A 21,357-nucleotide genomic window follows, 5' to 3' on the forward strand; every position below is an offset into this window, starting at 1 on the left:
CTGTGTCGTCCCCTTCTCCTCCTGCCCCGAATCCCTCCCAGTATCAGGGTCTTTTCCAATGAGTCAACTCTTTGCATGAGGTGGCCAAAATACTGGAGTTTCAGCTTCAGCATCAGTCCTTCCAGTGAACACCCAGGACTGATCTCCTTCAGGATGGACTGGTTGGATCTTCTTGCAGTCCAAGGGCCTCTCAAGAGTCTTCGCCAACACCACAGTTCAAAAGCATCAATTCTTCGGTGCTCAGCTTTCTTCACCGTCCAACTCTCACATCCATACATGACCACTGGAAAAACCGTAGCCTTGTCTAGATGGACCTTTGTTGGCAAAGTAATGGCTCTGCTTTGTAATATGCTGTCTAGGTTGGTCACAACTTTCCACCCAAGGAGTAAGCATCCTTTAATTTCATGGTTGCAATCACCATCTGCAGTGATATTGGAGCCCCCCAAAATAAAGTCTGACACTGCTTCCACTGTCTCCCCATCTATTTCCCATGAAGTGATGGGACCAGATACCATGATCTTAGTTTTCTGAATGTTGAGCTTTCAGCCAACTTTTTCACTCTCCTCTTTCACTTTCATCCAGAGGCTCTTTAGTTCCTCTTCACTTTCTGCATTAAGGGTGGTGTCATCTGCATATCTGAGGTTATTGATATTTCTCCTGGCAGTCTTGATTCCAGCCTGTGCTTCTTTCAGCCAAGCGTTTCTCATGGTGTACTCTGCATACAAGTTAAATAAGCAGGGTGACAATATACAGCCTTGACATACTCCTTTTCCTATTTGGAACCAGTGTGTTGTTCCACATCCAGTTCTAACTGTTGCTTCCTGACCTGGATACAGGTTTCTCAGGAGGTAGGTCAGGTGATTTGGTATTCCCATCTCTTTCAGAATTCTCCACAGTTTATTGTGATCCACACAGTCAAAGGCTTTGGTATAGTCAATAAAGCAGAAACAGATGTTTTTCTGGAACTCCCTTGCTTTTTCGATGATCCAGAGGATGTTGGCAATTTGATCTCTGGTTCCCTTGCCTTTTCTAAAACCAACTTGAATATCTGGAATTTCACGGTTCACGTATTGCTGAAGCCTGGCTTGGAGAATTTTGAGCATTACTTTACTAGCGTGTAAGATGAGTGCAATTGTGCGATAGTTTGAGCATTCTTTGGGATTGCCTTTCTTTCGGATTGGAATGAAAACGGACCTTTTCCAGTCCTGTGGCCACTGCTGAGTTTTCCAAATTTGCTGGCATATTGAGTGCAGCACTTTCACAGCATCATCTTCCAGGATTTGAAATAGCCCAACTGGAATTCCGTCACCTCCACTAGCTTTGTTCATAGTGATGCTTTCTAAGGCCCACCTGACTTCACATTCCAGGATGTCTGGCTCTAGGTGAGCGATCACACCATGGTGATTATCTGGATCATGAAGATCTTTTTTCTCCAGTTCTTCTCTGTATTCTTGCCAGCTCTTCTTAATATCTTCTGCTTCTGTTAGGTCCATACCATTTCGGTCCTTTATCGAACCCATCTTTGCATGAAATGTTCCCTTGGTATCTCTCATTTTCTTGAAGAGATCTCTAGTCTTTCGCATTCTGTTGTTTTCCTCTATTTCTTTGCATTGATCACTGAGGAAGGCTTTCTTATCTCTCCTTGCTATTCTTTGGAACTCTGCATTCAAATGGGAATATCTTTCCTTTTCTCCTTTGCTTTTCACTTCTCTTCTTTTCACAGCTATTTGTAAGGCCTCCTCAGACAACCATTTTGCCTTTTTGCATTTCTTTTCCATGGGGATGGTCTTGATCCCTGTCTCCTGTACAGTGTCACAAACCTCCATCCATAGTTCATCAGGCACTCTGTCTATCAGATCTAGTCCCTTCAATCTATTTCTCACTTCCACTGTATAGCCATAAGGGATTTGATTTAGGTCATACCTGAATGGTCTAGTGGTTTTCCCTACTTTCTTCAATTTCACTCTGAATTTGGCAATAAGGAGTTCATGGTCTGAGCCACAGTCAGCTCCTGGTCTTGTTTTTGCTGACTGTACAGAGCTTCTCCATCTTTGGCTGCAAAGAATATAAACAATCTGATTTCAGTGTTGACCATCTGGTGATGTCCATGTGTAGACACTTCTCTTGTGTTGTTGGAAGAGGGTGTTTGCTGTGACCAGTGCGTTCTCTTGGCAGAACTCTATTAGCCTTTGCCCTGCTTCATTCCGTACTCCAAGGCCACATTTGCCTGTTACTTCAGGTGTTTCTTGACTTCCTACTTTTGCATTCCAGTCCCCTATAATGAAAAGGACATCCTTTTTGGGTGTTAGTTCTAAAAGGTCTTCTGGGTCTACACAGAACCGTTCAACTTCAGCTTCTTCAGCGTTACTGGTTGGGGCCTAGGTTTCGATTACCGTGGTATTGAATGGTTTGCCTTGGAAACGAACAGAGATCATTCTGTCATGTTTGAGATTGCATCCAAGTGCTACATTTTGGACTCTTTTGTTGACCATGATGGCTACTCCATTTCTTCTAAGGGATTCCTGCCCACAGTAGTAGATATAATGGTCATCTGAGTTAAATTCACCCATTCCTGTCCATTTCAGTTTGCTGATTCCTAGAATGTTGACATTCACTCTTGCCATCTCCTGTTTGACCACTTCCAATTTGCCTTGATTCATGGACCTCACATTCCTGGTTCCTATGCTATATTGCTCTTTAAAGCATCGGACCTTGCTTCTGTCACCAGTCACATCCACAACTGTGTCTTGTTTTTGCTTTGGCTCCATCCCTTCATTCTTTGTGGAGTTATTTCTCCACTGATCTCCAGTAGCATACTAGGCACCTACCGACCTGGGGAGTTCCTCTTTCAGTATCCTATCATTTTGCCTTTTCATACTGTTCATGGGGTTCTCACGGCAAGAATATTGAAGTGGTTTGCCATTCCCTTCTCCAGTGGACCACATTCTGTCACGAGGAGATACCCCTCGTCCGAGGTAAGGAGCAGCGGCTGCGCTTTGCTGGAGCAGCCATAAAGAGATATCCCACGTCCAAGGTAAGCGAAACCCAAGTAAGATGGTAGGTGTTGCGAGAGGGCATGAAAGGGCAGACACCCTGAAGCCATAATCAGAGAAAACTAGCCGATCTGATCACATGGACCACAGTCTTGTCTAACTCAATGAAACTACGCCGTGCTGTGTGGGGCCACCCAGGACGGACGGGTCATGGTGGAGAGGTTATGTTATTAGGGACAATCAAATTTAGAATCTTCATCTTCTTGCTGGACTGAACTTGTATCAGTATGAGATGCTCCTTTTTATTGCTAGTAATGCTTCTTACTTTAGACATTATTGGACAGTGATATTGCCACATCAGTTTTCTGTCCTTGTTTGCCTGGGTATCTTTTACTTTCACCTGTCTGTGGTCTTCCATCTTTACACGTACCTCTGTGAATAGTGTATGGTTTTAATTTTAATCAGTTTGACCCTTTTTATCTTTCAATGAGAGTATTTGCTCTGTTTATAATTTTGATATTTCAGTGTGTAGGTACCATGTTGCTGTTTGTTTTCTGCTCGTCCCACCTATTCTGTGTCCTTCTCTCGTGCTTTCTGTTAGAAGGATGAAGTGTTTTTCTAGGTCTGTACGCCTCTGTCAGGTGATCGGGTGTACATTCGCAGATACAGCGTGTGTTCTACATTCAAGTCTAACTTAGTATTTTTACTGCCTCCCTGACACGACTGTTTCCTCCTTGTCACTGTTATCCTTTAAAATTTTAGGTATATTTTTGGCATTATCATCATCGTAGAGTTAATATTTACCCTCACTGTTACCTCACTGTTGGTCTTTACTTGTTTTTTATACTTCCGTCAGAGACTACTTTTCTTTCTCCCAAAGAACTGCCTTAACATTTTTTAGTTCGTGTCTGCAGGTGATGAGCTGTCTCATTTCCATTTGCCCTAAAAGTCTTTATTTTGCTTTCACTTTGGAAGAGTGTTTTTGTTGGGTATAGAATTCCAGATTGGTTGGTATTTGTTTTTCAGCATTTCACAGGCGCCAGTCCATTATCTCCTGACTTCCTTGTTCTTGAAATGTCAGCCCTCAGGGTTGCTGTGCCATTAAAAGCCTCGCCTTTTTCCTCTGAGCACTTGAATATTTTCTTCTTGCCTTAGGCACCCGCAGAGCTGCTGAAACCAATGTGTGGTTTTCATTTTTGAGTCAATGGTCTGATTCTCCAGCCAACTCTTGCCCCCGCCCCTGTCAGTCAGTTCAGTGACTCTGTGTCTGACCCTTTGCGACCCCATGGACTGCAGCGCACCATGCCTCCCCGTCCATCACCAACTCCTGGATCCTGCCCAAGCTCATGTCCATCGAGTCAGTGATGCCATCCAACCGTCTCATCCTCTGTCATCCCCTTCTCCTCCTGCCTTCAGTCTTCCCCAGCATCAGGTTCTTTTCCAAAGAGTCAGTTCTTCATATCAGGTGGCCAAAGTATTGGAGCTTCAGCATCCGTCTTTCCAATGAATATTCAGGACTGATTTGCTTTAGGATGGACTGGTTGGATCTCCTTGCAGTCCACAGGGCTCTCAAGAGTCTTCTCCAACACCACAGTTCAGAAGCATCGATTCTTTGGCGTTCAGCCTTCTTCCCGGGCCAACTCTCACATCCATACATGACTACTGGAAAAACCATAGCTTTGACTAAATGAACCTTTGTCGGCAAAGTAATGTCTCTGCTTTTTAATGTGCTGTCTAGGTTGGTCATAGCTTTCCTTCCAAGGAGCTAGCGTCTTTTAATGTCACCATCTGCAGTCATTTTGGAGCCCAAGAAAATACAGTCTGTCACTGTTTCCATTGTTTCCCCATTTATTTGCCAGGAAGTGATGGAGCCAGACGGCATGACCTTCATTTTTTGAATGTTGAGTTTTATGCCAGCTTTCTCACTCTCCTCTTTCACTTTCATTAAGAGGCTCTTTAGTTTCAACCCCTGGAGGCATTTCTTATTCCCCTTTCTGTCTTTTCTCTCCCATGAGGAGCCTCATTTATAGTTTTTAACAACATAGTTTAACAAGCGGGCTCCTTCCATATGTTCTAAACTTTTTTCCCTCTTATATATATTTTTTTAACTGATCCATCCTTCAGTTCACTCATCCTCTCTTCAGCTGTGTCCAATTTGATGTTAAGACCAGAGACTGAGTTCTTAAATTCGGTCACTGTTATTTTAAAGTTCTAACATCGGTTTTGATTCTCAGAAATTTTTCCTTTTGTCAGGTATATTTTTGAACTGGTGAAGTTTGCATCTGATACCTCTAGCATACCTGTGATATGCTGATATATATCTGACACCTCTGGATCTGTTTCAGTTCTTTTTCTCTTGGTGCTGTTTGTTGTCACACCCTCTTTTGCTTGTTTGGTTGCATGTTGGACATTATGTTTGGAAAACCCTAGAGGTTCTGGTGATTCTGTCTTCTCCAGAGTTTCTTCTGATGCAGACCTCTAGTGGGGACAGAGCTCTCTGTTCACTCAGGGCCTGAGTGCCTTGAGGCTGGGGGGTCCTTGTAAGCTGAGTCTCAGCAGCCATCACCCACTTTCCCTCCCTGACCCCAGGGAGGAGCCCTCCAGCATCTCCGTCTGGAAGTCTGGGGTGCCTCCCAGGACCCCCCTTCTTGGCAGGTCCTGAAGCCCACCGTCTGTCTTCTGAGCACCACGAGGTGATGGATACTCAGCGCTCAGCCGATTTGGGCAGAGTGTTGGGTACATTTTCTGTGACTCCCTTTTCTTGGGGAGCTTGATCTCTAACACCCGGACTGACATGTCAGGCCTGCACTCAAATTTTTGTCTTCCCAGCCCAAGGGACCATCCAGAGCTGTGTTAGCCAGTCCCCTCTGCTTGACTTTCTCCCTGCCTTTTCTTCGCAGAGTCAGCTTTATTCAGATGCCCCGAGGGAAGGAGCAGCCCTCTCAGACTCCAGCTCCCTCACTGAGCTTCCCTTATTTTGATATCTTGCATTGTGACTGCCTAAGGACTCTTTACTGCCAAATTCAGACTTAAATTGAAGAAAGTAGGGAAAACCACTAGACCATTCAGGTATGACCTAAATCAAATCCCTTATGGCTATACAGTGGAAGTGAGAAATAGATTGAAGGGACTAGATCAGATAGACAGAGTGCCTGATGAACTATGGATGGAGGTTTGTGACACTGTACAGGAGACAGGGATCAAGACCATCCCCATGGAAAAGAAATGCAAAAAGGCAAAATGGTTGTCTGAGGAGGCCTTACAAATAGCTGTGAAAAGAAGAGAAGTGAAAAGCAAAGGAGAAAAGGAAAGATATTCCCATTTGAATGCAGAGTTCCAAAGAATAGCAAGGAGAGATAAGAAAGCCTTCCTCAGTGATCAATGCAAAGAAATAGAGGAAAACAACAGAATGCGAAAGACTAGAGATCTCTTCAAGAAAATGAGAGATACCAAGGGAACATTTCATGCAAAGATGGGTTCGATAAAGGACCGAAATGGTATGGACCTAACAGAAGCAGAAGATATTAAGAAGAGCTGGCAAGAATACAGAGAAGAACTGGAGAAAAAAGATCTTCATGATCCAGATAATCACCATGGTGTGATCGCTCACCTAGAGCCAGACATCCTGGAATGTGAAGTCAGGTGGGCCTTAGAAAGCATCACTATGAACAAAGCTAGTGGAGGTGACGGAATTCCAGTTGGGCTATTTCAAATCCTGGAAGATGATGCTGTGAAAGTGCTGCACTCAATATGCCAGCAAATTTGGAAAACTCAGCAGTGGCCACAGGACTGGAAAAGGTCCGTTTTCATTCCAATCCCAAAGAAAGTCAATCCCAAAGAATGCTCAAACTACCGCATGTTTGCACTCATCTGACACGCTAGTAGATCCCTCATGGCTCAGATGGTAAAGTGTTTGTGTACAATACGGATGACCCGGGTTTGATCCCTGGGTTGGGAAGATCCCCTGGAGAAGTAAATGGCAATGACCAAGCTCAGGGTGAGAGTGAGGGGTAGCCAGTGCGGCAGCCAGCATCCTCACTGGCATGGGTTCTGGGGACGCTCTTGAGTTCAGGGGTGCCCTTGAGTTCAGGGGTGCCCTTTCAGTAGCCTCATTGGAGGCTTGTTTCAGGGGTGGAGGGGGCAGAAGCCCCCTTAGAAGATGTGCTCATTCCTAGCAGTGGTGGTTTCTGAAGCAGTTTATACTGTTCGGTTCGACTGTGACCCAGTACATTGCAGGGTCATGTTTGACGTTGGGCCTGAGCGGTGGGCACGGCCTTCCTTCTCCCGCACCCCACACTCACCTGCCATCTTTTTGGCAGCCCTTCCCCCCTCTCTGCACCCTTGATGGTGGGCCTGAGCCCAGCCCCCCTGTTACCACGGAGCCCCTTGTGACGGAGTGGGTTCCAGGTTCCGGGCTCCTGGGAGACGTGCTGGAGGCAGAGGCTTCGTGCGATTTCTTCTTGAGACAGCAGAGCTGGTGGTCATAGTGTGAGAGAGCGGTGTGTGTGAGAGAGCGGTGTGTGAGAGAGCGGTGTGTGAGAGCGGTGTGTGAGAGCGGTGGTCGTAGTGTGAGATCGGTGGTGATAGCTCAGGTGCTGAGGTAACTGCCTCGGAAACAGCGGTTGCCCCCGAGTGGGGGGCTGCCCCCATCCACGAGGATGGGTCGCAGAAGGGCCCGCCTATGGGCGCTTTTCCAATGCTGCAACCCCAAGGCAAAGGCCAAGAAGACGAAGAAGTTGGCCTCGACCCAAGTCCTGGAGGCAGAGTGTCCTGAGGTGAGAGCAGCCAGGGACTGGGCCCATCGGATTGGCCCTCACCCGATGAAGCGTTGGGGTTGTGTTTCATTTGTTAGCATGGCCGTGGGCCCTGCCGGCCAGGGCGTTTTGGCCTTCGTGCGCAGGATCGACCCCAGCAGGTTGACTTTGTTAGAGGTTGTGCAGGTGCTGCGTGGAGGATGGGCGGGGGCCCCACAAGAAGGGATACACTGGCTGGAACAGTCTCTGGGGCATCTGGATCGAGCTAGAGAGTCAGTCCTTGAAGCAGAGAGGCTAAGCCCCTTAATGTCTCCCGTCTTACAAAGCACACACCAGTGTGTCCAGCATGTTAATAATGGGTACCTACTGCTTACGTGTGTAACATATACCCTCATGGCTTCACATGTCTACTACATGCCTCTTACAAGTGTTGGGCAGTGTTCTAAGTGCTGAATACTCAGTATGTAGTGGGGGATGTGTAAGCCAGGGTTTTTTTACTTGTACAAAGAAAAATGGAAGAATGAAAGTCTCGTTGTGGTTCGGTTTTAGCAAGTTCACCACGTGGATGGCCCCGCGTGCACACAAATTGTGATAAAATACATATAACACGAATTTAACATTTTAGCCAGTTTATTGAATGACTCGGTGATTTCAGTGGAGTCAGGCTAGCAGATGGCCTTGGTGTGCCATCAGCCTCTTTCCCAGAGGAACACTCCAAAACCTGGTGGCCTTGTAGATCTTCCCTTTCTTCTTCACTCTCCTCAGGGGTCCTAGGTCACTTGTCTGCATGTCGTTTAAGAATCTGTTTATCCATTTTGTTCTTTGGTTTATGTTTAGGAAAGTTTCTCAGACTTCCCTGGGTCTGGAGAAGGCAGGCTGGATTCCGGGTTCTCTTCTCCACGTGCCTGCCAGGTCGAGGCGGAGGTTGAAGGCCAGTCTGAGTTGTGCTTGTCTGTGTGGTCTTGGGGTCAGCGGACCCTCTTTTCTCCGGAGGGGCAGGGAGATCCTTTGTGTGGAGCCTGGAGAGACTTGATAGGGTCAGCCTTCACGGTCTCGCTCTCTTTTTCACTTGTGTTTGCATTTAGTTACCTCCTCATTTAACTGTTTTCTAGGAGTTGGGAACATATAATGAAGAACTGAAGGTGTGCAGGGAGCAGCTTCTTGCCAGAGAAGAAGAAATTGCTCAGCTGAGAGCAGAGAGGAACAACACCAGGGTCAGTAGGCGGAGTCTCCCATGCTGACCTGTGCCCGCGGGGCTCACCACTGGGCTCCTTGTTGCTGTCTTTAAAGTCTGTCTGGTTTTCAAGTCATTTTTCACATCTTCCCACTGGGCAGACCGAGGTGGATCAGCTTGGGGTTCTCATAGTTTGCTTCAAATTTATGATGAGAGCGAATGCAATTTTAGTACATTTGAGGGGGAGTTCTCTTAACTTCCATTTTTGGCCATGCTACAGTTTATGTGGGATCTTAGATCCCCGACCAGGGATTAAAACCCATGAGCCCTGCAGAAGTGTGGAGTCTTAACTCCTGGGCCACTGGGGAAGTCCACTCTAACTTTAGACTGAACTGGCGGGATTCCGACGTGCCTTAGCATGGTTTTGGCTTTAGCGTGAGGCTGAGAGGAGTTCTCGGCCCTGAATTCAAGTGTGAGGTTGAAGGTGCTCCTTTGACCCCTCCCTGCAGCTGCTGCTGGAACACCTGGAGCTCCTCGTTTCCCGGTATGTACCATCCCTCCGGATGACGGCGGACAAGCAGCAGGCGCAGTCCCCAGCCGGCATGATCAGCGAGGTGGAGGTGCTCAGGGCGCTGAAGTTTCTATTTGAGCACCACAAGGCCCTGGACGAGAAGGTACCAGCCACCCGGCCGGCCTGCATTAGTACACTTGCTGCCTGGTCAGGTGGATGATGCACGTATTTATGGAACTAGTTGACTTTTGAGCTTCTTGAATTCTTGTGAATACAGTTTTTCTGTAAGAAGTCAGAGTTTTATATGGTTTAACAGCATTGCCTGAGTACACACTCAGCCTTATCCGAGTCTTATACAACCCTGTGGACTGTAGTCCAACACATCCTCTCTTCCTGGGACTTCCCAGGCAAGAATACTGGAGTGGGTGGCCATCTTCTACTCCAGGGGATCTTCCCGACCCAGGGATCCAACCTGCCCTCTCGAATTGGCAGGCGGATTCTTTACCACTGAGCCACCTGGGAAGCCCCCAGTTAAAAGTATTAGTTGGCATAAATGTCTCAAGATTTATTATCTTCTGGCTATCAATTTGCAATTAAAAACTGGGTAATAGAATGGTTTTAGGATAACATTTTTTCCCTCTCAAACTGAGAGTTTAAAGCTGTGAATAAGCAGATTGAGATCATTGTCATTGAGATCAATGAGAGACACTCGGTGTATTCTGTTACAGTGGCCATATCATCAGGTGAGTATACAGGAAGAAGTGCACTAACGTCTATGCCCAGATCAACACACAGTGACTCGGCCCCTTTTATTTCAGTTGAGACAGCAGGCCCGCGTGCCGGCCACCGTGGCCCAGGCCTTCGAAAGAGACGAAGGCGTGTCTGACGGCGAGGGCGACGGGGTCACCCTCCTCAGCTCGGCTGTTCAGCTGCCGCCCAGTGGGCAGGCTGATGCCAGGACTCTTCCTGCGATTCTTCAGGAGAAGCTGGACGCCACCAACCAAGAGATCCGGTGGGTGTGCCCGAACTCAGCTCCCCAGAAACTGGGCTTCTCTGAGGAGCTGTCTTGTCCTAGACGAAGTCTGAGTGTTCCATAGTGAGACCACTGACTACAGGCCTGCTTCAAGGATTTTCAGTTCTGAGATCGCCCTTGATGAGAGAGCTGAGTCAGCCAGGGCGTTCTGTCCACAGCTGGTGTCAGCACTCTGTGGGCGGGGGGTCTTGTGGGGTGTCCCCCCACAGCTCTGAGCCCCAAGGTGGGAGACGTGCCGAGGTGGTTCCCCTGTGGCCCGTGAACCCACCAGCACTGAGGGTTCGCCCTCGTGTGTCCCTCGGAGCCTCCCATGCTCTGGTGAGAAGCACCTGGAACAGAAAAGCTGAGGTTTGGGGTTGGCAAATTCCCCTCAGATCCGCAGTTTCCTTTTTAACTTAACACAGTGTGAAGATTGGCTTCTTGTAAGACACTGGTCCAAGGACATGTGTTTGAGTTTTTCTCAACTCATCAGTATGTTTAAGATGTTTTCTTTAGACACCGTCTTGGCAGTTATAACAGTTTACAAAGCGGGATAGAATCCGAAGGCCCGCCTCGTGGTGAGCAGGGGGCCCTGGGTCTGGGTGCAGCCGGGCGGCCGGGGGCCCCGAGGCCTGCCTGGGCCACACCCGCACAGCCGTGCCTCCTGTCCTGAGGTTCCGTTCAGAGTGGCCGCGGGCCGGTGACCCTGCGCAGGACCCGGCAGAGCTGCTGCTCGGATTGTTCTCGTCACGTCAGCCCAGGCCGAGGTGCCCGTTCCTGTTGGCCGAGCGCGGGGGGTTCAGGGGGAAGGCAGGGGTGAGCGGCACAACCAGCAAACGCAGGTGGTGCCGCCTGCAGTTTTGGCCCTGACACAGACTGCTTTCTGGGCCGTGTTTGAGCACAGACGAGCTCAGAAAGGTTGTCTTTCCCCGTCCCCGCAGGAAATATGGAACGGTTAACATATTAATGTTTCTATTTTTACAGCACGTTGTCAGGTAAAAGTGATTTTTCCTTATGCAATATGTTGACTTGATCTAAGTGGTAAATTCTGTCCTTCAACTTGTCACCAGTGAAAATCTTTCAGGACATATAAGTAGTGAAACTGGAGAGGTTACGACCTGCAAGAATCTTGTATTTTTGTTAAAAAATCATTTTATATGCATAATCTAATACTTAAACTGCTATATAAAATCATCCATGACACATTAGGGGAGAAGAGCCGTCACCGTAAATTCTAGGTGAATGCGGCACATTGACATGAATCCAGAAACTCTCACAAAGCTGGGGGAGAACTTCATCAAGTGATGTGTTGGTACATATACACCCTTAAAAAAAAAAGATCAACTCAGCACTTCATCTGGTCTGGAGATTTGTGTTTAGAAAGTCAAGCCTGTTTGTGAATCGCTGTTTTGATGGTGCAGAGTTCCTGATTCCCAGTGGAAAAGACTCGAGGCCCTGATGTGCACCTCAGCCCTGAGAGCAGGGATGCTGAAGGTTGTCCACTTTAGCTGTCTCCTCACAGGGAGAGAGTCGCCACCAAGGCCCCGTCAGAATGTTAGAGTAAATGAGTCAAATCAAACGTGAATGATCAGGGGCCAGTTTGTAAGACTCAATGCTAAGTTATACTAAGTTTGAGAATATTCAAAAGAGGGAAAGTCGAACCTTTTTGCTGCGATGTTAATTGAGCAACTGTTCCTGGAATTTGCTAATCATGACACAGAATGCAAGCCCAAAGTTGTTGTCCAGACACGTTCCTGTGCTGACAAAGGCAGGTGACGAGTTTTGCTCTCTTTTAGGTGGATCCAAGAAGAGGAGAACACCGAGCAGCGGGCCAAGGAGACTGAGAGCAGGGTGGGCAAGGCGAGCTCAGGCAGCCTTCGTCGTTTTAAATCAGTGAGCTCCCTCGACCTGTATTTTGCCTCCTCGCTTGCCAGCTCCTGCCCGCCCAGCAGTGTGCCCGCCACGCCCCGAATGAGGCGTCGAAGGCCAGCGCAGAACATAGACCGGCTGGGCACCATGCCTCTGGTATGTGTCTGCCTCCTCCCTGCCACGTCCCTCCCCCAGCATACTGGTTTTCTTTTTTTGTTTGTTTTTTGTTTTCTTGTCTTTTTACCCAGAAGAAAATCAGGTACATTTTCCACACTCAGAGGTCTATGATTTTTAAAACTGCCTAGTCTTTAATCATTCCGTAATCGCACAGCGACCAGTTAGTCTTGATATTTGGACCACCGGCTTAGCACGTCATCATGAGCTCAGCCAGAGCCTGCCTCTGTAAAGCTGGGCCTGGCCTGTGCTGGGCGCAGCAGCTGCAGGAAAGTTTCTGTTCTCAGGGAGCAGACAACTTTGTGAAAGTTCTCATGGCAGTTCTCATGGCGTGTGAAAACCGTGCAGCACATTTTCCACTGGGGATGCCTGGCTGCACGGTGCAGGGCATGCGGTGGGAAGAAAACCAAAAATCTAAACTGGTCTGCTTGCTGATGGACCTGGCCGCGCACTCAGGCCTGCTCTGGTGTGAAACCAGGTTCAAAGCCCGGTGCCCCAGGGCCCCAGGGAAGAAGTCGGGCTTCCTCACTCTCCCGAGTCTGAAAACGGGATGACGACCTAGGGCTTTTGGTGACAGAGTGTGCGGCTCTAAAGCGCATGGTCCAGCTTTCTTGCGTGTGTAGCTTAGGTTTCTGAGTGCATTGCTGTTTACCTCATGAAATCACGTTTACAACCCTCTGCTTTGTACCTGCACATGTATTATCACTTTTTTCTGTTACCACCCATTTCATGTTAGCTGCATTGTTGGTCAGCATATCATTAAATTAAGTGTGAATCATTTTAGATGCATGTGAAGTGGTAACTAGTCCATTTTGTGGGCTTTTGACACATTTATATAATTTGCGTCTTTGGCTAATTAGTTGATATTTAAAATTCTTGATGATTTCTCTGTGGTTTCGTGCTTGATTTCTTTCCGAGTATTTGTAAAAGAACAGTTGTGTACATTTTGTCCTTGTTGTTGGAGTTCTCGGATGGTGTGTCTGCTTTCATCATTGGTTTGGATTTCCTGTCTCATCCTGTTGTCTGTTTAGCTGTCGTCAATCCAGAGCCCAGCCTCCCGTCCCCCCCACCCCAGGCTGTAGTTTCCCCATCCATCTCCCCTCCCGTCCTCCCACTTGCTCTGGTCTCTGCAGTGCTGTGTCCACAGTGTGTGTCCCTTTAGTCGTGTTTGTGCTTTTCTTCATGGCTCATTAAATGGTGTTTTTCCCCCATAGCAGTAAGTTTGAATTATTGTATCACTATGCAGTTACAAGCATAATGTAGATGGATCATACACTACATAACCTGTGCAATTTATAAATGAGAGTATGCTTACATAAAAAAATGATCCTCTAAGTGTAGAATTAATGGGCTTTTGACACAATCTCCTTTCTGTGTTGGTGCTTGTTTTTAAGACTGTAAATCTCATCAGCTTTTGCATGGTTAATGTCTCTACTAGACTCTTTTACAAAGTATCTTCTATGGTTCATAAAATGTGAAGACTCCACCTGCTATTATGCTAGCTTTCATTCTTACACATTTTCATACGGTACCTGCTTTAATGAATTTATTTTCAGAAGTTTTAAGTCAAATTCTAGGTAAGGATTTTACATTAATGTCCAATAGGTGGTGAGATTTGTTCAGTGTTAAACTAGGTATTATGGTAACTTCCTCATCAGTTAAATTACTATTTGAAAGTATAACATGTTTTTTATTAAGAGAAATAAGTTATAGAGAAGTTTGGCTGAGAACAGACAGCTGTTGAGGCCCTTTGTTGTACAGAATGCTCTGCTTTAATAAATCACGATGTTGTAACAGAATTGTATCTTCCTGAGTAATAATTTATAGTGTTTCTCTAGTAAATCTTGAATAGCTTATTTAACTTCTGTGGTCAAAAAAAAAAAAAAAAAAAAAAAAGTTCTGTTTCCAGCTACTGTTCTCTAAGTCTTAATGTCACTTATAGGTTTGCCATCATTTTTGCTTTCCTGTATTTGCCTATACTGATTCTTGCATTTTTAGCTTCAAAGTCGCAATCAACCTGGTTTCTCTCCATTTCTTTGCATGCATCTATCAGCATAGTTAATTAAGGAAGCATCATCGAAAGGTAAACTATTTAGTAATTTAGCATGGCTTTGTTTCTCTGTGAAGTGTTAAAGAGTGCTTATCGAGTCACGTGACGGAACACTGTGTGGTTATGTACCGGTGAATAATTGATGTTTTAATGGCAGTTTTGAAACTCACCCACCACTTAAAATATGCTGATGGTTCTGTTGGAAATCGGTCATTCGATGAGACAATTGTAACGGTTTCCCTTTCTGCCACTTGTTTGATTTCTAATCATCTCATGCTTATTTATAATAGACATAGTAGTATTTATTATGTTTAAAAAAATTTTTTTTTTGGCCATGCTGCACAGCTTATGGGATCTTAATTCCCCAACCAGGGATCAAACCTGTGTCCCGGCAGTGAAAGTGCCAAGTCCTAACGTCTGGACCACCATGGAATTTCCGCTTAGTGTTTTCTTAAAAGCAATGACTGAATCAGAGCCATAGGTGTTAGATTTGGGGGAAGCCCTCTAATGACGGGGGTAGCAGTGTGCAGGAGACTCTGCCCGCCAGGCACCGTGTCGAGTGCTTTCCGAGCCTGTCATCTAATCCCGCAGACACCCAGGTGAGGTCCAGGCTGCTGTTATCCCCATTCAGCAGACGTGGACACTGAGGCTTAGAGAGGCCGGGCCCCGTGCCCAGGCTCACACACCCAGCAGTGCGGTGCAGACTCATCTGATCAGAGCCTGGACACTTAACCGTGGGGCCGTCCAGCCCGCTTTCCTCCAGAGGCTCTCGTGTCCCTCACAGCGTCCCTGATGGAGGGAGCGGCAGGAGGGAGCTCGCTGCCTCTCCCCTCTGGTCCCTCGGATGAGCCCCTGTTGTTGGAGTCCAGTGCCCCGAGGGCTGGCCGTCCTTGTCCCTCTCCCGCTCCCAGCCCACTGACCGACCACTCTGGGGACCTTCCCGCAGGACTCGGGCAGCCACGCTCCAGTTGAGGCAGCTCAGTGCCCCGGAGCCCTTCTGCTGGGCACAGCGGAGCTGCTCCGTCAGCCTGGGGCTGGTGGCCTGGGTGTGCCGCTCACCGGCTCTGTGACCTGCTCTGCCCTCCTGTTACGTGAGGACACGGTCCTGCCCATCCTAGTCACGTGGGCACCAGGGGGGCGGGCTTCCCTCCTGAAGGAGGGCGGCCAAGCTGGGGGCCCAGAGCCCTTCCTCAGGAGGAGGCCCGGGGAAGGGGCTGGCCGCGGTCCCTGACTTTGAGGCAGGTGTTTGTCTCCCCTGAGTCCACGGTCAACCCAGGCGTGTCACTTCCCCGCTCTGTTCTGTGTTGTTTTCTGATTTTTATAAATGCTTATTGTAACTTGAATTTGAGATTGACCCCTGTTCAGTTCTGTGGGGATAATTTCTAGCCTCTGTAGCCTTCTGTTGCCTGAGGGTTCTTGTTAGAGATCAGGGGAGGGTGCAGTTTATCCAGCCACTGTTAAACGGGCTCAGCTGTATTTTGCACTGAGTCACTTTGTTGGCATCAAGCTTCTGTGGGGCTGCAGTGGATCAGTATTCTTTACAGAATCCCGTTCCAAAGGCACAGGTTAGTTGGTTAAAACAACACACTCGTTGTTTATAAAAATACTTGCCGTGCATGTTTCTACGGACTTCCCCTGGCTTAACCACAGACCCAAATGTGTAAGTGAGACCTGTCTGGACCCTGAAGGGGTTAATCTGTTCCCCACACTGTTGCCACCACTGTCTTTCCTTTCCTCACACCTGGGACCAGCGGAAAAGCTGGGACTCCAGGAGAGATCATCTTTTTTTTTCCTTTTAATTAGTTTATTTTTTAATTGAAGGATAATTGCTTTACAGAATTTTGTTCTTTTCTGTCAAACCTCAACATGAATTGGCCATAGGTATACATATATCCCTTCCCTTTTGGACCTCCCTCCCATTTTCCTCCCTATCCCACCGCTCTAGGTTGCTACAAGATCATCTCTTAGTGAAGACCTAGGGGTGCTTTATGTAGACCACAGTGAGCAAATTACACTGAATTGCGTGTAAGCACCTCACTGTGTAGCCCCAGTCGTATGTTACAGAGAAATACAAGCCAGACACATGGTGTTCGCATGACGGGTTAGGTACCTTTCCTGTGTTTCACTTGGTGTCACGGGTTCCAGTAACCTGCATCATCACTACAAATGATCTTGGGTGGTGGTACAAGCTGTTTCCTTTTCTCCTTCAAACAGAAAGGTCTGGAAGGCTTGCTGAGAGGTTCCTTACCCTTGCTAGTGGTGCTTCTGAGCAGCATCTGGCGATGAGCACAGTCCTTTCATCAGGGCAGTTGGTGCCATGCAGGGTTCATGGGGCTGGCGTCGCTCTGCTGTCCTGCCCGGCGGGGCCATCTGGTCGCCCCATTCCAGGGAGGGCGGAGCCCCGCTGCGGGGAGGCTCCGGTCCGGGGTCTCTGCACTCAGTCAGGTGCTCTCACTGCCCCACGCCCCGCTTCTCTACAAGACAGTCCTTTAAGATGGCATTAAGCGAGTACAAGGCATTTTTTTGTACTTGGCGGATAGCATAGCTAATAGATTTTCAAATATGTTTGTGGTTATAATGTAAGGCCTGTATGATTGCCTTTTTTGACACAGTCTCTTGTTAGCCAATTTTACACTTAGCTCATTCCCTCAGATGCCAGCTCTACGGGAAGAGGTGCAAAATGACAAGACAACCATCACTTCTGAAACCTCGAGCCCTGCCTCGCCTGAGTCTCTTCGGCTGGAGCAGCTGCACACGGGGGCGCTGTGCGCGGAGGACATCAGGGACGCCCGCAAGTAAGGGGCCTGCGCGCCTCGTCAGTTTCAGGAGCCCTGCGCCTCTTGTCTTGAAAGAGGTGGAAGGATGGTTTTAAAGGAATCGCACTGGATGCGGTTCCTGTGTTTAGTGGTGAACTTCAGATGCTGGGGGAGAAGAGCTCAGGGACCTCAGTGATTTTAGAAAGTGTCCATCTCTGCGGATTGACTCCTGTGGGAGCTTTCTTCCTGCTCTTGCTAGAGGTCTCCCCGTCCGGGGCGCGTTCCTGATGGTGATGGCCCCGTGCCTCTCAGGTTCGCTCTTGAGGGTCCCTCCCTTTTCCTCAAGGGTCTCCTCTCAGGAGACTCTGTCCCCTCCTGTGGCTGACACTGTCCTCATTCGACCACCACCTGCTGAACTCCCGGCCTGAGCCAGGAAGCCCCCGACGGAGGGCACGAGTGGTCTCCTGAACAGCAGCCCTGCACGGTGACCGTCGCTCTCCTGCCACGGCCGGGGACGGTCACCCTGCGGGAGGCGGGGGGAGCTGCCCAGAGCTGGGGAGCTCGACTTCTCTGGGAGCCTCATCACCTGACAAGCGGTGACCCTGAGGGAGGGTCGGAGCGCCCTCTGCACCGGCTGGTCTGGAGTCAAGCCCTCCTCGGGGGCAGCTCCAGTCAGAGACTCTCAGCTTCCCGGGGCCGATGTCTGTGCCCGGGAGCCCCCATTGCTCGTGTGGAGTGTGGTTGGTGAAGCAGACGCCACTGTCTGCTCGAGGTGGAGGCACGGGTGTTGCTGGTGGCCGGTTCTATCAGTCGGTCTTGGGGAGGGGTGTGTGTTTGCACGAGGGCGCTGGTTAAAGGGCGTTTTCTCTCCCCAAAGCTCGACGGACTCTCAGGACGGCCCCGGGGGCAACCCCAGCATCAACAGCAGCCAGGACTCCATGGACAAAGCCCCAAAGAAGAAGGGCATCAGGTGCTCCATCGGCCGCTTGTTTGGCAAGAAGGAAAGGGGCCGGCCTGGACACCCCGGCAAGGAGGCCTTAGGACCAGGTGGGTGCTTCCCCGTTGAGAGGAGGAGGGCCTGCAGGCATGTCCCTTCTGTGTCTCCCCCGCTGTCCCATGAGGCTCCTGTCACTCACGCTCGGGGTCCTCCTGGGAGCAGGAGCGGAGGAGGCGTCTGTCTTCTCGGTGGGTCCGAGATGATCGGATGAGTTAATGAGTGGGTGGGTGGGTGGATGGATGGATAGATTAGTGAGTGGATGGATGGATGAACCGATGGCTGGCTCGATGGGTGGATGGAATTTGTGAGTGGATGGATGGATGGATGGATTAGTGAGTGGATGGATGGATGAACAGATGGCTGGCTGGATAGGTGGATGAACGGAGGATGGAATGAAGAAAGCAGATGTTTATACTCCAGTGCTAGAAACATATTCTGTGAAGTTGATTGAGTAGGAGCTGGCAATGATTGTTTCCCCCAGAACACTGACAAGTGTTTGGAAACGGCCCAAGTGTTCATCAGTGAGGGGTGAGGTACAATCTGTGGACACCCTGCAAGGAACAGGCCCTCCTCCTCCTTCCTGCTAACTTCCCCATCCCCAGGAGCTCTCAGGGGTTCTGCCCATGTCCCCACCCCACCCCACAGCCACACAGGTCCTCCTCGGGTCTCCTCATCACACAGTGTTATCATCAGGCCCCATCTCGCTCGGCTTCATCTCCTTGAGGATAGAGTATGTTCATGCCTCTTCAGGCAGATATGTGTGAGTGTCTTGTTTGTGCTGGGTGTGGGAATTACAGGGGTAAGTAAACCAGATGTGGTCTGGACCACAGTTAAGTGACAAGAGAGAAAAAGGAGCAGGTTATTAAATGCTATCCCTCTTATTAATAAATACAACGCTGAGATGGTGGTGCATTGCTTATATACCAGATGCTGGATGTGCCCCTTCCCAAGCAGGTGCTGCCACCTCCCCATTTACAGAGGAAGACACAGTGATGGTCACGCGGTCAGGGAGTGGTGAGGGCAGCTTCACACCCACGCAGTGGGACCATGCACTTTGCCGAGCCCCAGCCACCTCTCTGGTGGATGCAACAGGAATGAGATGGTTCTATGGCATCACTGATTGAATGGACATGAGTTTGAGCAAACTCCAGGAGATAGTGAAGGACAGGAAAGCCTGGAGTGCTGCAGTCCACACAGTGGCAAAGAGTCGGACACAACTGAGTGACTGACCTAAAGCCTGAGTGTGTGCTAACCTGCTTCAGTCGTGTCTCACTCTTTGCGACCCCGGGGAATGTAGCCCACTAGCTCCTCTGTCCATGGGATTCTCCAGGCAAGAATACTGGAGTGGGTTGTCATGCCCTCCTCCAGGCCATCTTCTCGATCCAGGGACCGAAGCCACATCTCTCATTATCTCTTGCATTGGCAGGCAGGATCTTTACCGCTAGAGCCACCTGGAAAGCCCCAATGAACCCTGACAACTAGAAAATGCAGAAAATAAGGACTGCTCCTAATTTAAACTGGAAGAGCAGCAAGTACAGGTTGTAACGAGGAAAACACACGATGAGGGACAACAGTGCCGACAGAAACAAGCAGGGATGCGTTCACCCACATAAAGAAAACATCTGTGCCATTCGGAAGAGGGGCCCGTCTACCTTTGGAGGGACAGTTGGAACCGGAATGAAAACTGAGGCCATGGTCAGCAGTGCCCACACACACAGCCCATGTGGCGTGGTGTCACTCACCGGGCTTCCTGCGTCCCCAGAGCTGCTGGCGGTAACATCTCTGAGCGCTAGGCCGGGCAGCGTCCCCGAGTGAGCCAAGGTATCACGGCTGTCCTTCCAGTGCTGCTGCGGGGCCCTCTGTGGGCGGCCACCCTCATCCCCTGCCCTGCCCCCCGCTGGGGCCCGACTGTCCCCCTGGGATCCTTTCAGCCCTTGAGCTTGGGTGTTCCCAGCCCTCCACCACACCAGACTGGGATGCAACTCAGGACTTGGGCTTGAGATATCAAGGCGACTGTGAATCTGGAAGGACACAGTCCTGGGACCCGTGAGAGAGCAGGAGAGCAGAGCCCCCACGGGGAGGAAGCAGAGTCGGGGAACGTGCCCACAGCCACGGCTGCCTCCTGCACAAGTGCCCCTTCGCCTCTCCTTGACCTGAAACAGAGCCCAGCTGCTGCTGTTCCGCAGGTGCTTCCAGGAGATGCACCTCCTGCAAGAGCCATTGTCCTGCGGCTCTGGGGCTGCCTGAGTGTGCTCAGGAGCATCAGACAAGTGGAGCTGCCACGCCTCATACTGGAGGTGGGGGGCCTGATAGTGGGGAACGGCCTGAGGCCGGGGGAGGGTCTGAGGGTGGGGGAGGGCCTGATGCTGGACTAGGGTCTCATGCTGGGGGAGGGTCTGAGGGTGGGGGAGGGCCTGATGCTGGACTAGGGTCTCATGCTGGGGGAGGGTCTGATGCGGGAGGTGCCTGTCGCTGTGGGAAGGTCTGATGCTGGGGGAACGTATGATGTTGGACTAGGGCCTGATGATTGTGGGGAACATCTGATGCTGGACTAGGATCTGATACTGGGGGAGGGTCTAATGCTGGGGAAGGTCTGATTCTGGACTAGGGCCTGATGTTGGAGGAGGGCCTAATGCTGGGGGCAGGGCCTGATGCTGGGGAGGGTCTGATGCTGGAGGAGGGCCTGATGCGGGACTAGGGCCTGATGCTGGGCGGGAATGTCTGATGCTGGACAAGGGCCTGTTGCTGGACTAGGGCCTGATGCTGGGGGAGGGCCTGATGCTGGACTAGGGCCTGATGCTGGGGGGGAATGTCTGATGCTGGACTAGGGCCTGATGCTGGGGGAGAATGTCTGATGCTGGACTAGGGCCTCATGCTGGGGGGAAACGACTGATGTTGGGGGGCAACCTCTGATGCTGGACTAGGGTCTGATGCTGGAGGAGTGCCTGATGCTGGGGGAGGATCTGATGCTGGACTAGGGCCTGATACAGGACTAGGGCCTGATGCTGGGGGGGAATGTCTGATGCTGGACTAGGGCCTGATGCTGGGCGAGGGTCTGATGCTGGAG

At 49.7% G+C, this 21,357-nt stretch overlaps 1 protein-coding gene across 1 annotated transcript; it reads left to right on the plus strand.

The window, feature by feature from the left end:
- The first annotated feature begins 3,021 nt into the window (after positions 1 to 3,021).
- Positions 3,022 to 20,537, plus strand: LOC122710051 (liprin-alpha-1-like). Its single transcript, XM_043927496.1, has 7 exons — positions 3,022 to 3,034; positions 8,860 to 8,961; positions 9,431 to 9,595; positions 10,251 to 10,444; positions 12,241 to 12,469; positions 18,171 to 18,340; positions 20,453 to 20,537. The coding sequence occupies exons 3-7, from the start codon at positions 9,485 to 9,487 to the stop codon at positions 20,535 to 20,537; spliced, it is 789 nt and encodes a 262-aa protein (XP_043783431.1). The 5' UTR covers positions 3,022 to 3,034; positions 8,860 to 8,961; positions 9,431 to 9,484.
- Positions 20,538 to 21,357: the final 820 nt, after the last annotated feature.

This window comes from Cervus elaphus, chromosome 16 (assembly GCF_910594005.1).
Source record: "Cervus elaphus chromosome 16, mCerEla1.1, whole genome shotgun sequence".
NCBI classification, from domain to species: domain Eukaryota; kingdom Metazoa; phylum Chordata; class Mammalia; order Artiodactyla; family Cervidae; genus Cervus; species Cervus elaphus.